At 41.4% G+C, this 12,015-nt stretch overlaps 1 protein-coding gene across 1 annotated transcript in view; it reads right to left on the reverse strand.

The window, feature by feature from the left end:
- LOC111863413 (probable E3 ubiquitin-protein ligase makorin-1) overlaps nucleotides 1–10,602 on the reverse strand; it is a gene marked incomplete at its 5' end in the record, with an annotated part of 36,484 nt that extends 25,882 nt beyond the window's left edge. The window contains 3 exon segments of the mRNA XM_023849718.2: nucleotides 3,580–3,716; nucleotides 5,768–6,055; nucleotides 10,488–10,602. Of these exon segments, the coding sequence (XP_023705486.1) occupies nucleotides 3,580–3,716; nucleotides 5,768–6,055; nucleotides 10,488–10,522 (460 nt within the window).
- Between the last annotated feature and the right edge of the window lie 1,413 nt (nucleotides 10,603–12,015).

Below are 12,015 nucleotides of genomic sequence, written 5' to 3' on the forward strand. Positions count from 1 at the left end.
GCGCTTTCTTCTTCCTAGGGGATTTGGGGCTCTTCCAATGCATGGATTGTCGCTTAGTCTCTGGATCATATTGAAGAATCCAAGTTTCGTCACACGTAATTACGTTTTGGAAGAAATCAGGATCATTTTCAATGTTTTCAAGAGTGTCAACACAGCAATTCACTCGATGCTCCTTTTGCTGGGGGGTAAGGATTTTTGGCACCACTTTAGCACACACCTTTTTCATGCCCAGATCGTCATGCAAAATCTGTCTAACACTATCCTTACTGATGTTGGTAAGTTCAGAAATTGCTCGAAAGCTCAGTCGACGATCTCTTCGAACAATTCTAGCGGCCTTCTCCACATTCTCTGGAGTTTTTGCAGTGGAAGGACGGCCTGATTTTGGATCGTTCCCGACGCTTTTCCTACCCTCCATAAACTTCTTAAACCACTCGAAAACTTGCGTGCGAGATAGACACTGATCACCATATACTTCTGTCAACAAATTGTAAGTTTCAGTGGTAGATTTTCCAAGTTTTGTGAGGAATTTGATGTTAACACGTTGTTCTACATTAGCACTCAGCATTATTTCGACGGAGATCAGACACACGATCCGCTTCTAACAATGGTCGCGGCCAGACTAACCGATGCGCGTGAATTCAACTTTGTGTGACAGTAGAGGGAAGTCCATGGGTCAATGCCCTACCCTCCTCTTCGTCATCGACATGGCCGGAAATGAGTCATAATGGTAATCCGGTTTTTTATTGCCACACCTTGTGTAACAGCTCTGTGTTGTTAGAACTTCTGCCTCAAGGTGGCAAAAGATCTTCAGACATACAGTTCTAAGATTCTGAAATGTAGTCTTTTCTGTTCCAAATGAGGGTGTGGTGCAGGATGTGGTTTAATGCTACCGTTATGGACTATGACCTTAAATCGCTTGAAAAGCAACCATGCAACTATGATTCATATAAAAAGTTGTGGGTGGCTAGGAATCAATCATATGATGAATATAACAAAAAAATGTGGTTTTCTGTGACGGTCTGTCATATATGTAACATTAACATACGGACGGCACTGACGTTTCTGTCTCATTATAAGCCATACTGGTTATATCATGGTTCGCCTCTAATTTATGAATTATACATTTATTCTACCACATTCTTGTAAATTTCTTAAGGAATGAAGACACGTCAAAAATATATAATCTATTAGATTCTGAAGGGTTCTGATGATGGCGTATAACACATAGAATTACTGGGTTTTGGACTTTTTCCGGTATTCTAGAAAACAGATTAAGATTAGCTCTTTCTAAGGGGCCCAACTGAGCAGGTGTCTCCTCAGCTCACCTGAGGGCAGAAACATCCAGATTCTGAAAAGTTGTGTTTTCTATTTTCTAGAAAACTAGACAATGGAAAAAGTCAAAAACACAATTTATTAATTTCATAACATGACTGATCCTGTAATCTGTTAAAGTTGGCACTAACTTTGTCAACAAGTGGAGGCTGCTTAGTCGGTATAGTTCACTTGCGGACTACAGAACAAGCAGTTTGTTTTTTTTGACTGATTCTGTAAAATATGAGGGTAATTCCAAAAGTAAGGTCTCCTATGTTTGAAAATATAAAATAAACATTTATTTTCAATTTTGGATACATCAGTTGAATCTTGAACATGTACTCATTTCTCTACATAATTGCCATTTCGGTCGATGCATTTTTGTAGGCGCAGTGGCAGTTTTTGTATGCCCATGTCATACCAGTTCACCTCCATGCTGTTCAGGAAACTTCGAACCTCAGCTTTCACCTCATCGTCGTTGTTGAAGCGCTTTCCAGACAAATGTTCTTTCAACTTTGGAAAGAGATGGTAGTCACTGGGCGCCAAGTCCGGACTATAGGGTGGATGGGTGATGATGTTCCATCCAAACTGTTGCAGTTGAGCGACGGTTTGTCGGGCAGCATGGGGGCGAGCGTTATCGTGGAGAATGCTTACGCCCTTGCTCAACATCCCTCTTCTCCGGTTCTGAATCGCCCGCCTGAGTTTTCTCAGTGTCTCACAATATCTCTCAACGTTTATTGTGGTTCCAGTTTCCATAAAGTCAACCAACAATACCCTGTTTCGATCCCAAAACACAGTTGCCATGACTTTACCGGCAGACTGTGTTTGCTTGAATTTTCGAGGCTTAGGCGAAGAGGAATGCCGCCACTGACGTGATTGTTGTTTTGTCTCAGGTGTGAAGTGGTACGCCCAGGTTTCGTCGCCTGTGACAATTGAATTCAAGAAGTTGTCCTTTTCATCAGCATAGCGGCGAAGAAATTCATGGGAAGAGTCAACTCTCTGCCGTTTGTGGTCTTCCGTGAGCATTCGCGGGACCCATCTTGCGCACACCTTCCGATAATTCAACTTCTCTGTCAAAACCCGATAAATGGTGGTTCGGGAAACCTCGGGAACCGAAATGCAGAGATCATCGAGTGTGATGCGCCTATCCTGACGCATGACTCGCTCAATCTTCGCGACTGTCTCGTCAGAAATTGACGGTCTCCCAGTTCTTTTTTCGTCGTGTATTGCAGTACGACCAGATTCAAACTCCCTACACCACTTGCGGACGTTCTTTATGTCCATGCACGACTCGCCATACACTTCCACCAATTGACGATGAATTTCAATTGGTTTAGTCCCTTTTGCGTTCAAAAACCGAATAACTGTGCGAATCTCACACTTCGCAGTTTTAGTAATCGGGAGCTCCATTTCTAACAGCAACCGTGCCAAGACTGAGCGTCCTAGCTACGTGCGTGCATGCTTGGTGGTATTGGGGGAGTGGGGGAAGCAACGAATGCAACAGGGTTGCCAACAGCCGCACGAAAAATTACCCAGCGCTTTGGAGACCTTACTTTTGGAATCAGCTACGTAATACATATATACGTAGACTGTCATTTAACTTTTACTGAGCATGGTCAACTTCAAAGTGCTTGGTCCTCTGACTATACATACATTCCAGTGTCTCTGATATGTCTAGAACATTTTTCAAAAGCCTCTTTCATTGCCACCACACTGCATTGACCATTTAATATATTTGAAGTGAGATCCCTTTAAGGTACTGTTTAGTTCTGGGATAAAACAAATATGGTGAGTTTCCAACAGAGATATTAGTCAACCGGCCTTACTGTGGCAATGCAGTCATGATACAAAATCCGCTAGTCTAGCCATTTATTGATTTCTTTGGGTGTCTCTTTTGGCAAATAAACTGCATTAACATCCCACACCTTTCTACAAATCCTTTCCAACTAAACCTCTACATATTTTAACACATTCAGGACCGGAGGGGCCAATTGGCCCTCTACGTTTCTATAGTGTTACAGACCGGGCGGGCCAATTGGCCCTTTTCTGACGCGTTATGTTGCAACCGACTACATCTCGCTGTGTGGCCATGTTGCATCATAACTACTGCGTAGTTGACCTTGGGAATGTTTGCTAGCTTAGCCAGTAACATGATCACGCTCATTTCCTGTCACACCCTAAAGAAAAACAACCGGTCCGCCGCAATGTGTTAAGCCAATGTCCCATTAACAGGAATGAATAAGATCTGCTGATCAGAATTTTACTCACCACGCTCTGCTGTTTTAGGAATGTTATATTTTCCTGCAGGGACAAATTCTGGTGCATTCACCCAATTCTCAGCAGAGTCTTCGCCAATCCCACTGTCAGCACTGTCTCCTTGCTTCTTCAGGACTGAAGTTTTCCAACTATCAAGAGAAATCGGAATAAAAAATGGAATGACAAATGAAGTAAAGTGATTTTCACACAGATATTAATGAACAAACTCATTACTTTACTTCTATTAATTATGTTTCTGCCTTCAAGTGACTTATTCTAAGACGTGGTACTTTAACCACAGACCTTCAGCTGAATAGCGTGGATCTGTCGAGATGATGTATGTTCAATTGCATTATCACAGTAGAGAAAGTAATGACAGCAGGAAACAGCCCTTTTAAAATAAGATATTACCTTTGTACTTATGTAGAGTAACTGAGGAAAGTCAATGACCTTCAGTCCAGATATTCTCTGTTAGCCATAACTCAAACTGAGTGTATGCACCCATCTCTCACGTACAGGCTAACCCACATACTCTAAGTTGAGATACAGATCAAACTAAAAGTTGTTATAAATTGTATTGCAGTTAATATAATCATATCTCCTACCGCTAGGTGGTACTGTAAGAGTACTAACAACGAATAGAAACGCCATCTGTCACGTATCGGTCATACGACATCTGCAGCATAGCTTTGTTTATTGCATGACAGACATGTCGTTTTCCCAAGAACAAGCTTTCATCGTGGAACATTATTTTGCCAGACGTTCTTATGCACCTGTCGTAGATGAGTTTCGTTGGGAATATCCGGATTCTGCAGTTCCTAACAATTCGACGATAATGAGAATAATCAGCCGATTTCAGGAATGTGGATCAGTTTCAGATAGAAAGAGATCCGGGAGACCGGCCATTTTGACAGGCTAAACTGGCTGACATGGGGAAAATGTTGCAGCGTTCCCCTTCTAGAAGCCTGAGGAGACTATCAGCGCGATCAGGGATTTCGTATGGAAGTGCTCAGAAAGCAATGAAGAAGTTACACCTTCGTGCATATCATGTTCGCTGTGTGCAGGAACTGAAGGACCTGGATAAAGAAAAAATGCTTAGTGTACTGTAGATGGTTCCGGGCATTTGTTGGCAACCATGGAATTGAAGAGTTTGATCCGGTTTTCTTCACTGACGAAGCGTGGTTTCACCTTAGTGGCTATATGAACAGACAAAACAATAGGATTTGGTCATCTGAAAATCCACGTGTTACATGAAAAGCCCTTGCACTGTCAGAAAATTGGAGTGTGGTGTGCTGTATCACGTCATCGAATAGTGGGCCCAACTGTCTCTGAAACAACAGTGGATAGTCCAGTATACCAAGACATCATTACACAATTTATTGCGCTTCTTGAAGTCGATGAACGTGAGTGTTGGTTGCAGCAAGATGGTGCCACATGTCACACATCTAATGAAACCATGCAGTTCTTGCGCGAGTTTTTTGGTGACCGTATCATTTTGAAAGGATTGTGGGCCCCCGTGTTCGCCTGATTTGTCACCAGCAGATTTTTTCTTTTGGAGGTACCTCAAAGGAATTGTCTATAAATCAATCCGCATACACTGGATGACCTCAAGAGGAACATTATGACAGCAACTAACAGCATCAGTTTACAGGTGCTCCACAAAGTGGCCTCAAACATGGTAAACAGAGCTCACACATGCATTGCTGAACAAAGAAGCCATTTCGAGCATATGTTGCAAAGACATGATTTGATTTTGCATTTCTAAGATGTAAGGTTATAAACATTAATAGTAAGTGCTGTATGTCTTGTAGTTTGTGCATTAAACCAGCAAAAGATAATTGCTTAGTGTGATGTGCACGACTTCTCGATCTCCCTGCACATTGCTACAATCATTCAAAGGGCAGAATCTTGGCTGTTTCAGTTTCTCCCTTTTGCAAATAATGATGTAAATGACAATAAATAAAAATAACTCAGCATTAATCTGGCTCCAGGATGGTCATATAAAATGGCAGATAAAAATCTCCTTATAATTATGGTTGTCTGATATGTGAAGCTGTCAAGGTCTACCCTGAAGATGAGGGCAGCAGGCTCCAACAAACTTCAGGTACCTATCTACTGAACTACATGGTATCATGTCCAAGAAGACAGTAAACACATTTCAAAGCTTGAACTAAGCTGGATAATTATAAAACCCCAGTACCTGGTTCCCTGACCATTTCTGTTGGCATTGTTTGATGAATTTTTCCTTGCAGTAGACGATGATGCCAGACCAGTGCTGTGATTAGCATTGTTTGTACTTGAAGTGGAGACTTCAGCAGCATGCACAAAGTTACAACGGTGTCCATATGCACATGAACCTCGCTGATAATAACGGCATCGTGTCTCTAAAGGATCAGTCCTTAAAGATGTGCCCACACTCGATGCAGCCTGTCCCTGATGCAGATAGCGACAAGCTTCTCCCTTACGACATATTCCATTTGCATAGTACCTGCAGTGGGTAATGGTTAGCCTTTAAATATAATATTCAGTTATATACTCAACACTTCGCTAGCAAAACTGTCACTATAACTCAATGATTTGGGTTGAGCAAATGTTTGCTCAATTAAACCTTCAAAGCAGGGCTATAGCTGATGTGGGATCAGTACTTAAGGGTAGTACAGAAAATTGTGTCTGCCCTATACTGGGGCACTCTGAGACACTATGTGCTACAGTCAGATATAATATAAGAATAACTGCAAATACATAAGAAAGATAAATAAGAATCAAAATACATTCAGCATACATTCACGGCATCAAAATTGACACAGAAAATGTAGAAGTGGTTCTGTCACTCAGTGTAACATACTCAAACTGGTTTTGGTAAGGGCATTACAATATCAGAAAACTCTACCAGAACTTTATCAAGAACAATGTTGAGAAGAAAACTGACTTCAAGTTTAATATTCATTAGGGAAGAAAGCTGTCTTCTGGGATGTGGCGCTGTGTAGACATTGTTAACCGACATTTTGGAGGAACACATCGCCTCCATCTTCAGGGTAGAAGGAAAAGAAAATCCGTGGGCGAGGAACCAGCGTGAGCAGGTTATGACACACTAATGGCAGACAGACAGACAGACAGATATTAGTCTGTCAGCACCTGTTCACGCTGGATCCTCGCTCGCGGATTTTCGTTTCCTTCTACACTGAAGATGGAGGTGATATGTTCCTACAGTTAACACAATATCTACACGGCGCCACATCCCAGAAGGCGGCTTTCATCACAGTCACCGCCGTGCAAACCTCAAATCTTTATTCATTCTGCTCCGTCAACACTAGTCAAGGTTTGCTTTAGACACAATTTCTTTAATTTTGCCAACATAATGAACTATCTTCTTTTTCTTTTTTGATGAAAAGCTTTCAGTGTCTTCCAAGTCAGATGTTTTCTTCTCTTTGATCTTTCTGCTGCTTGCTTTTCAATTTCATCTGTTTCACAAGTATCAGTGGCAATCATTCTTCCCTTCTGCTCTCATTTTCTTGTAATTCTTCTCGACCCTGCTTTAGGATAGCCCTTGAAATGCTGCAGACTTACAAAATTAAATGCAGTAGCTTCTCCACTGCTCTGAAGTGAAGTCATCTTTGGCAGTGCTGTGGCTGATGTCTCAGAGACAGCAGGGATATTACTGCTTTCTGAAAACCTGTCAAATACTGGATGGTGTTACTGCTCATTGAAGAGCAATGGACTGAACTGGTCTGGCTCAGTGGACAACTCTTCTGAACACAGTAATAAACCTTAGGGTTCCATAAAATGCTGAGTTCTTGAGTAGCTGCAAAACTTGCAGCTTCTCAAGAAGGGCTCAGCTGTATGAAGTTAGTTAATACCTAATTCACCTTATACAAAAGTGGCATTACATATAACAAACAAACTGGAAACAAAAACTCCAACCTGTAAACAATAGCCAACATAGGGAGGACCAGCAGACCAGTGAAAAAGGTGAATGTATGGAGAGCTGAATACACCTGATGATGGCCAAGAAATAGGGCCGAAACATACATGACGTATAGTGCACCTAAGCAAACACTGTGATGAAGGAACAATAAGAGATTATTTCACATACAGCATGATCCTCAACTATGATATTAGTTGTACAAGGTTACTTGAGAGTCTGCTGCAAATCCTTTGGCAGGTCCAGCAGTAGGGGCACACTACTCATATCAAACTGCACGTCTCTGAATTCATGACAAGGCCATCATGCCAGTAATCATAATCATAATTTCTCTCTTATATCATTGAAAAAATCTCTGGAGGGCTATCGTGAAGACAGCTTATGTGTTATGCCTTTCAAACGTAATCCCAAGTCCCTGGTACAGTATTAAATGACCAGTTGCATTACTTCTCACACCAAAAAGACAAATGCGAGTTACACTTTCAAACAAATGTTCACGTATGGTTCCCATGTGAAAAGCGAGGATAAGCATCTGGCATAAATTTCATGTCACAGTTCCAAAAGAACAATTATTTGTGCAATCTATATAAATAAAAACGTAAATGTTGGTTTATTACCCCTCGAAGATCTCCGAAAGTTCTTCACCGACTGCTTCGAAATTTTGATACAACGTTGCATTCGAATGTGTGCGTGTTTTTATATACCTACTAGCTGTACCCGGCCACGCGTGAATCCGAGCAGTAAATGTTCGTTTGTTAGTCGTCTTAAATCTCCGAAAGTTCTTCACCCATTGCTTTGAAATTTTGACACAATGTTGCACTCAAATACGCGCGTTTTTTTTGTGTACCTATTATATAGAGGTCACCTGTGACAGGTAAAAACACGTCACATGTTCCGAATCCAGCACTCGTTTCCATAGCAACGCTAGAACAGTTGCGTAGGATAAGAGGTTCCGTTGCGTAACAATGGATGAAACCGGAAAGTATACTTCCATGGAAACGCAATAACAGTGGGCCGTTGCATAGGAATTGCCAAAACAACAAACGCGTTTCTCCGGAGATGAGAGGATAAGAGGTTCCGTTGCATAATAATGGATGAAACCAGACACTTCTACAAGGTGTTCTGTCGTCCATCGAATACCAACAGATCATTGCCTAGGAATAACCGCGGCAACGAGCACAGAACATATGAAATCGAACCCTGAGTGAAAGTGCCCTATATTGCGTCCGAAACCAGGTTATAACAGTCCAGCTCCGAAGAGTTTTTTGGTGATACTGGACGTGATAATAATTGTACTCGCTGGTGTAAAAGTGAGCGTTCAATAACTTATTTGCTGAATCCGAGACGTACGTGGAAGTTATTTGTCGCACTGAATAGGAGACACGTGACCACAACAACGTTACATAGGTAACATGCGACATATTATTATCAAAGTACACGTAAATAATGCAACAATTTAAAACACATCAAGAATATGTCACTCACTAAAAATGTATTTTAAGACTTTATGATGTTAAAATCATGTGTGACATATGTCACACCTGTGACAGGTTGGTTGGTTGTTAAAATATTAATTGTACTCAATATTGATATACTGTAACGTGTTATATGTCATTCATTTCGTGAGTATAGTTTATTTTTCATTGTCTTTCATTTCGTTTTCTTAACTGTTCTTATTTATCAGTGCAATTGGCGGTGGGAGTGAGCTGTGTCGATTGATCTGTGTTTGAATTGAAATATTTCGTTAGTACTTTTTATTTTTTTTCTTTCTTTGTTTTCCAGTTCATGTTCTTTCCTTTTTTAATGTTTTGCAATTGTATATGTTTTTGTTATAACATTCTTTCTTCTTCTTCAGTGCAATCGATCTGCTTTAGTTCATCCAAATAATGCCTCGCAGAAGATCAAACTTAGGTCGTCGTACTCAAGGAGCGGAAGCAATTCACTCGATCTGCCACAGCAACGCGTAGCCAGGTACAGCTAGTCATATATAAATTTCAAACTGCAAAACAGAATGGAACCAAAACAATGAATGCTCATTGAAGAGATTCTGAATGTAACTGGTGCTAGGCTTAACTGCTATCTTCCAAAATCCCTAACACCTCTCGTAGAGGAGACCAGGCTTTATAGTTTGAGGTTCAACTTTTCAAATTCTATTCCCAAAAAATGAACCTTAATACGTAAATGTGAACAGCTTATACAGATACAAGGAATGTATATGTAACAACATAGGCAATTTCCAGCATTTGCTGTGGTCTAGGTGAGTTCTGTTTGTGATTTGTTGGTCTGTAGTCTTGTCAAGTGAAACACTGACTTCAACATGTGCACAAAAAGTTGATGTGAATAGTGTGTGTCCCTCTGACCAGACTGGCTGAAAGATTTTGTAGCAGGTTCTCAAATGGCCTCCCTTTATAAAATCTCACGCATACACTGAATGACTGTGCATTAAAGAACCAACATAACACTGTGTAGATGACAATGATGTTACAGGGTCATGTATATCATTAAAATACCACTACCTTCATACATGAATCTATCACAGCATACAGTATTTTCTCTCTTCAGTTAGTCAAGAGTATTTCATACCGTAAGTTAACTACATTAACATAACAAATTCTACGTTTATTTTTTAAATTATACTCATCTTTATTGTCATTAACAGACAACCAAACTACAAAACATTTTACATTCTCATCTCGGCAACTCATTCCTCTAAAATACTGTGGCTTTACGGAAATAACTAATACAACCAATCCTTAACTAGTTACTCAACAAAGAAGGGAAATTAGTTTTTCGAAATTCCTTTTAATACTTCAATGCTTGCTCATTCCACTATGACAATTCCATTTGCCTTGATATTATTGTTTACCGTATTAACTTTTATCTCTCACCTTTCACCAAACAATAAACACACAGCAAACCTTGCAATTTCACTAACACGAAATACTACAAATCATTATAATAAAGGCAACAATAATGGCACAGAACCCAGTTTTCTTACCGGCATCGAACATTTTGAGTCCAACCCTCTGCCATTTTATTGGTTTCTACCGTTTCTACTTTTGATCTGTTGCGACACCTGTGGTGGGAATATAGGAACTACAGCTGCGTGAAGTTCAGAACTCAGAAGCATAATTCCGTCATAATAATCTTACATTACTGCAAGTAATGAAATAAATAATGTCAAACAGTGTACCACAATACAACTTATTACAAAACACCTTTACATAATCACTGAAACAATCAGTAATTTTTAGACATTTTCTGCAAGTTTCCCTTTATTTTTTTTTCTGTGATCCAAAAGCCAGCGATTGCACTAATTTTCAGAGTTGAACACTTACATCCTTGGTATGGCCTTCGATATCAGCACACTCTACCAGATTATGGCGAATTAGCTCAAATTACTTAAAATAAAATAAAAATGATTTATGAAATGCGGGGCTAGCGGTAACGTACGTGGTTGATGGCGTTATGCTAAAACCTTGATGGTCGCACGTTCGATTCCCGATATGGTCATTGAACTTTTCACTTGACTTAATCCTTCCAGCAGCTGCACTATGGACCTGGGTGTTGACTCAGCCTCAAACAGAAATGAGTACCTGGAATCTTCCTGAGGATAAAGGGCGGCCGGTGAGTAAGACTCACAATCCCATCCCCATCTGTGAGGCAACTTTTTAGAAAATGTGGTTGTCTCCATGGACTGTTACAGGGATAATTCTCCTTTACCTTGGAAAGCGTATTCTTAAGCTCCAAATCAACCTGTTCTGTCATATTAATAATTCACTCATAGAGCTGAGCCTTTCTTGAGAAGCTGCCAATTGTTACTCAAGAACTTCCCAGCATTTTATGGAACCCAAAGGTTCATTACCATTGTGGGGTTTTCTGTGTCTGTCTCTTGTCGTTACTTCAATGACAACCCACTTCTTCGGAAGAGTTTGTTGGTCCTGAAAAGGACCGTGGTTGCTGAGATGCTTGACCGGTGAGGTAGCGCGGCGCGCGCCGGTAGGAAGAGAGGTTATTTGCATTGATTTCACTGGCCACAATGCGGCCATTGCTGGAGGTTGCTTGATCGCCGTGCGGCAGGTGAGTTGAGCTTGCGTGGTGGCGCAGCGCGGTCATAGGAGTGATGAGGCAGTGGCTACGCCCGATGCCCAGTGGGTCAGACAGGGACACGACCACCGGCGAGTCCAGGCGAGGTGCCCCAGTGAGTCGGGTGTGAGAGCCGGAGGGCCGAGGCAGTTGTGCCTGGCGCAGCCTGCCGATGCCTCCGAAGACCGAGCGCTGGCGACGAAGCCTGCTGGCTGATGTTGCATGAGTGTGGCTTGATCGTAGACTGAAGTCAGACTGATGCTGCCGGTTTGCGGCTGCTCCTTTTCTATACACTGCTCGGTGGGCGGAGAGAAACTTGAAATTGAGGAGGAAGAATTTGCAGGGCGCTGATTGGCTAGCGCGCGTGATGATGTAGATGCGGGGCTAGCAGCGAGCGTAGTATAAATGCGAACTTTTGGAGCAATTTGACTGGTTGATCA

This window comes from Cryptotermes secundus, unplaced genomic scaffold (genome assembly GCF_002891405.2).
Source record: "Cryptotermes secundus unplaced genomic scaffold, Csec_1.0 scaffold792, whole genome shotgun sequence".
Lineage (NCBI taxonomy): Eukaryota > Metazoa > Arthropoda > Insecta > Blattodea > Kalotermitidae > Cryptotermes > Cryptotermes secundus.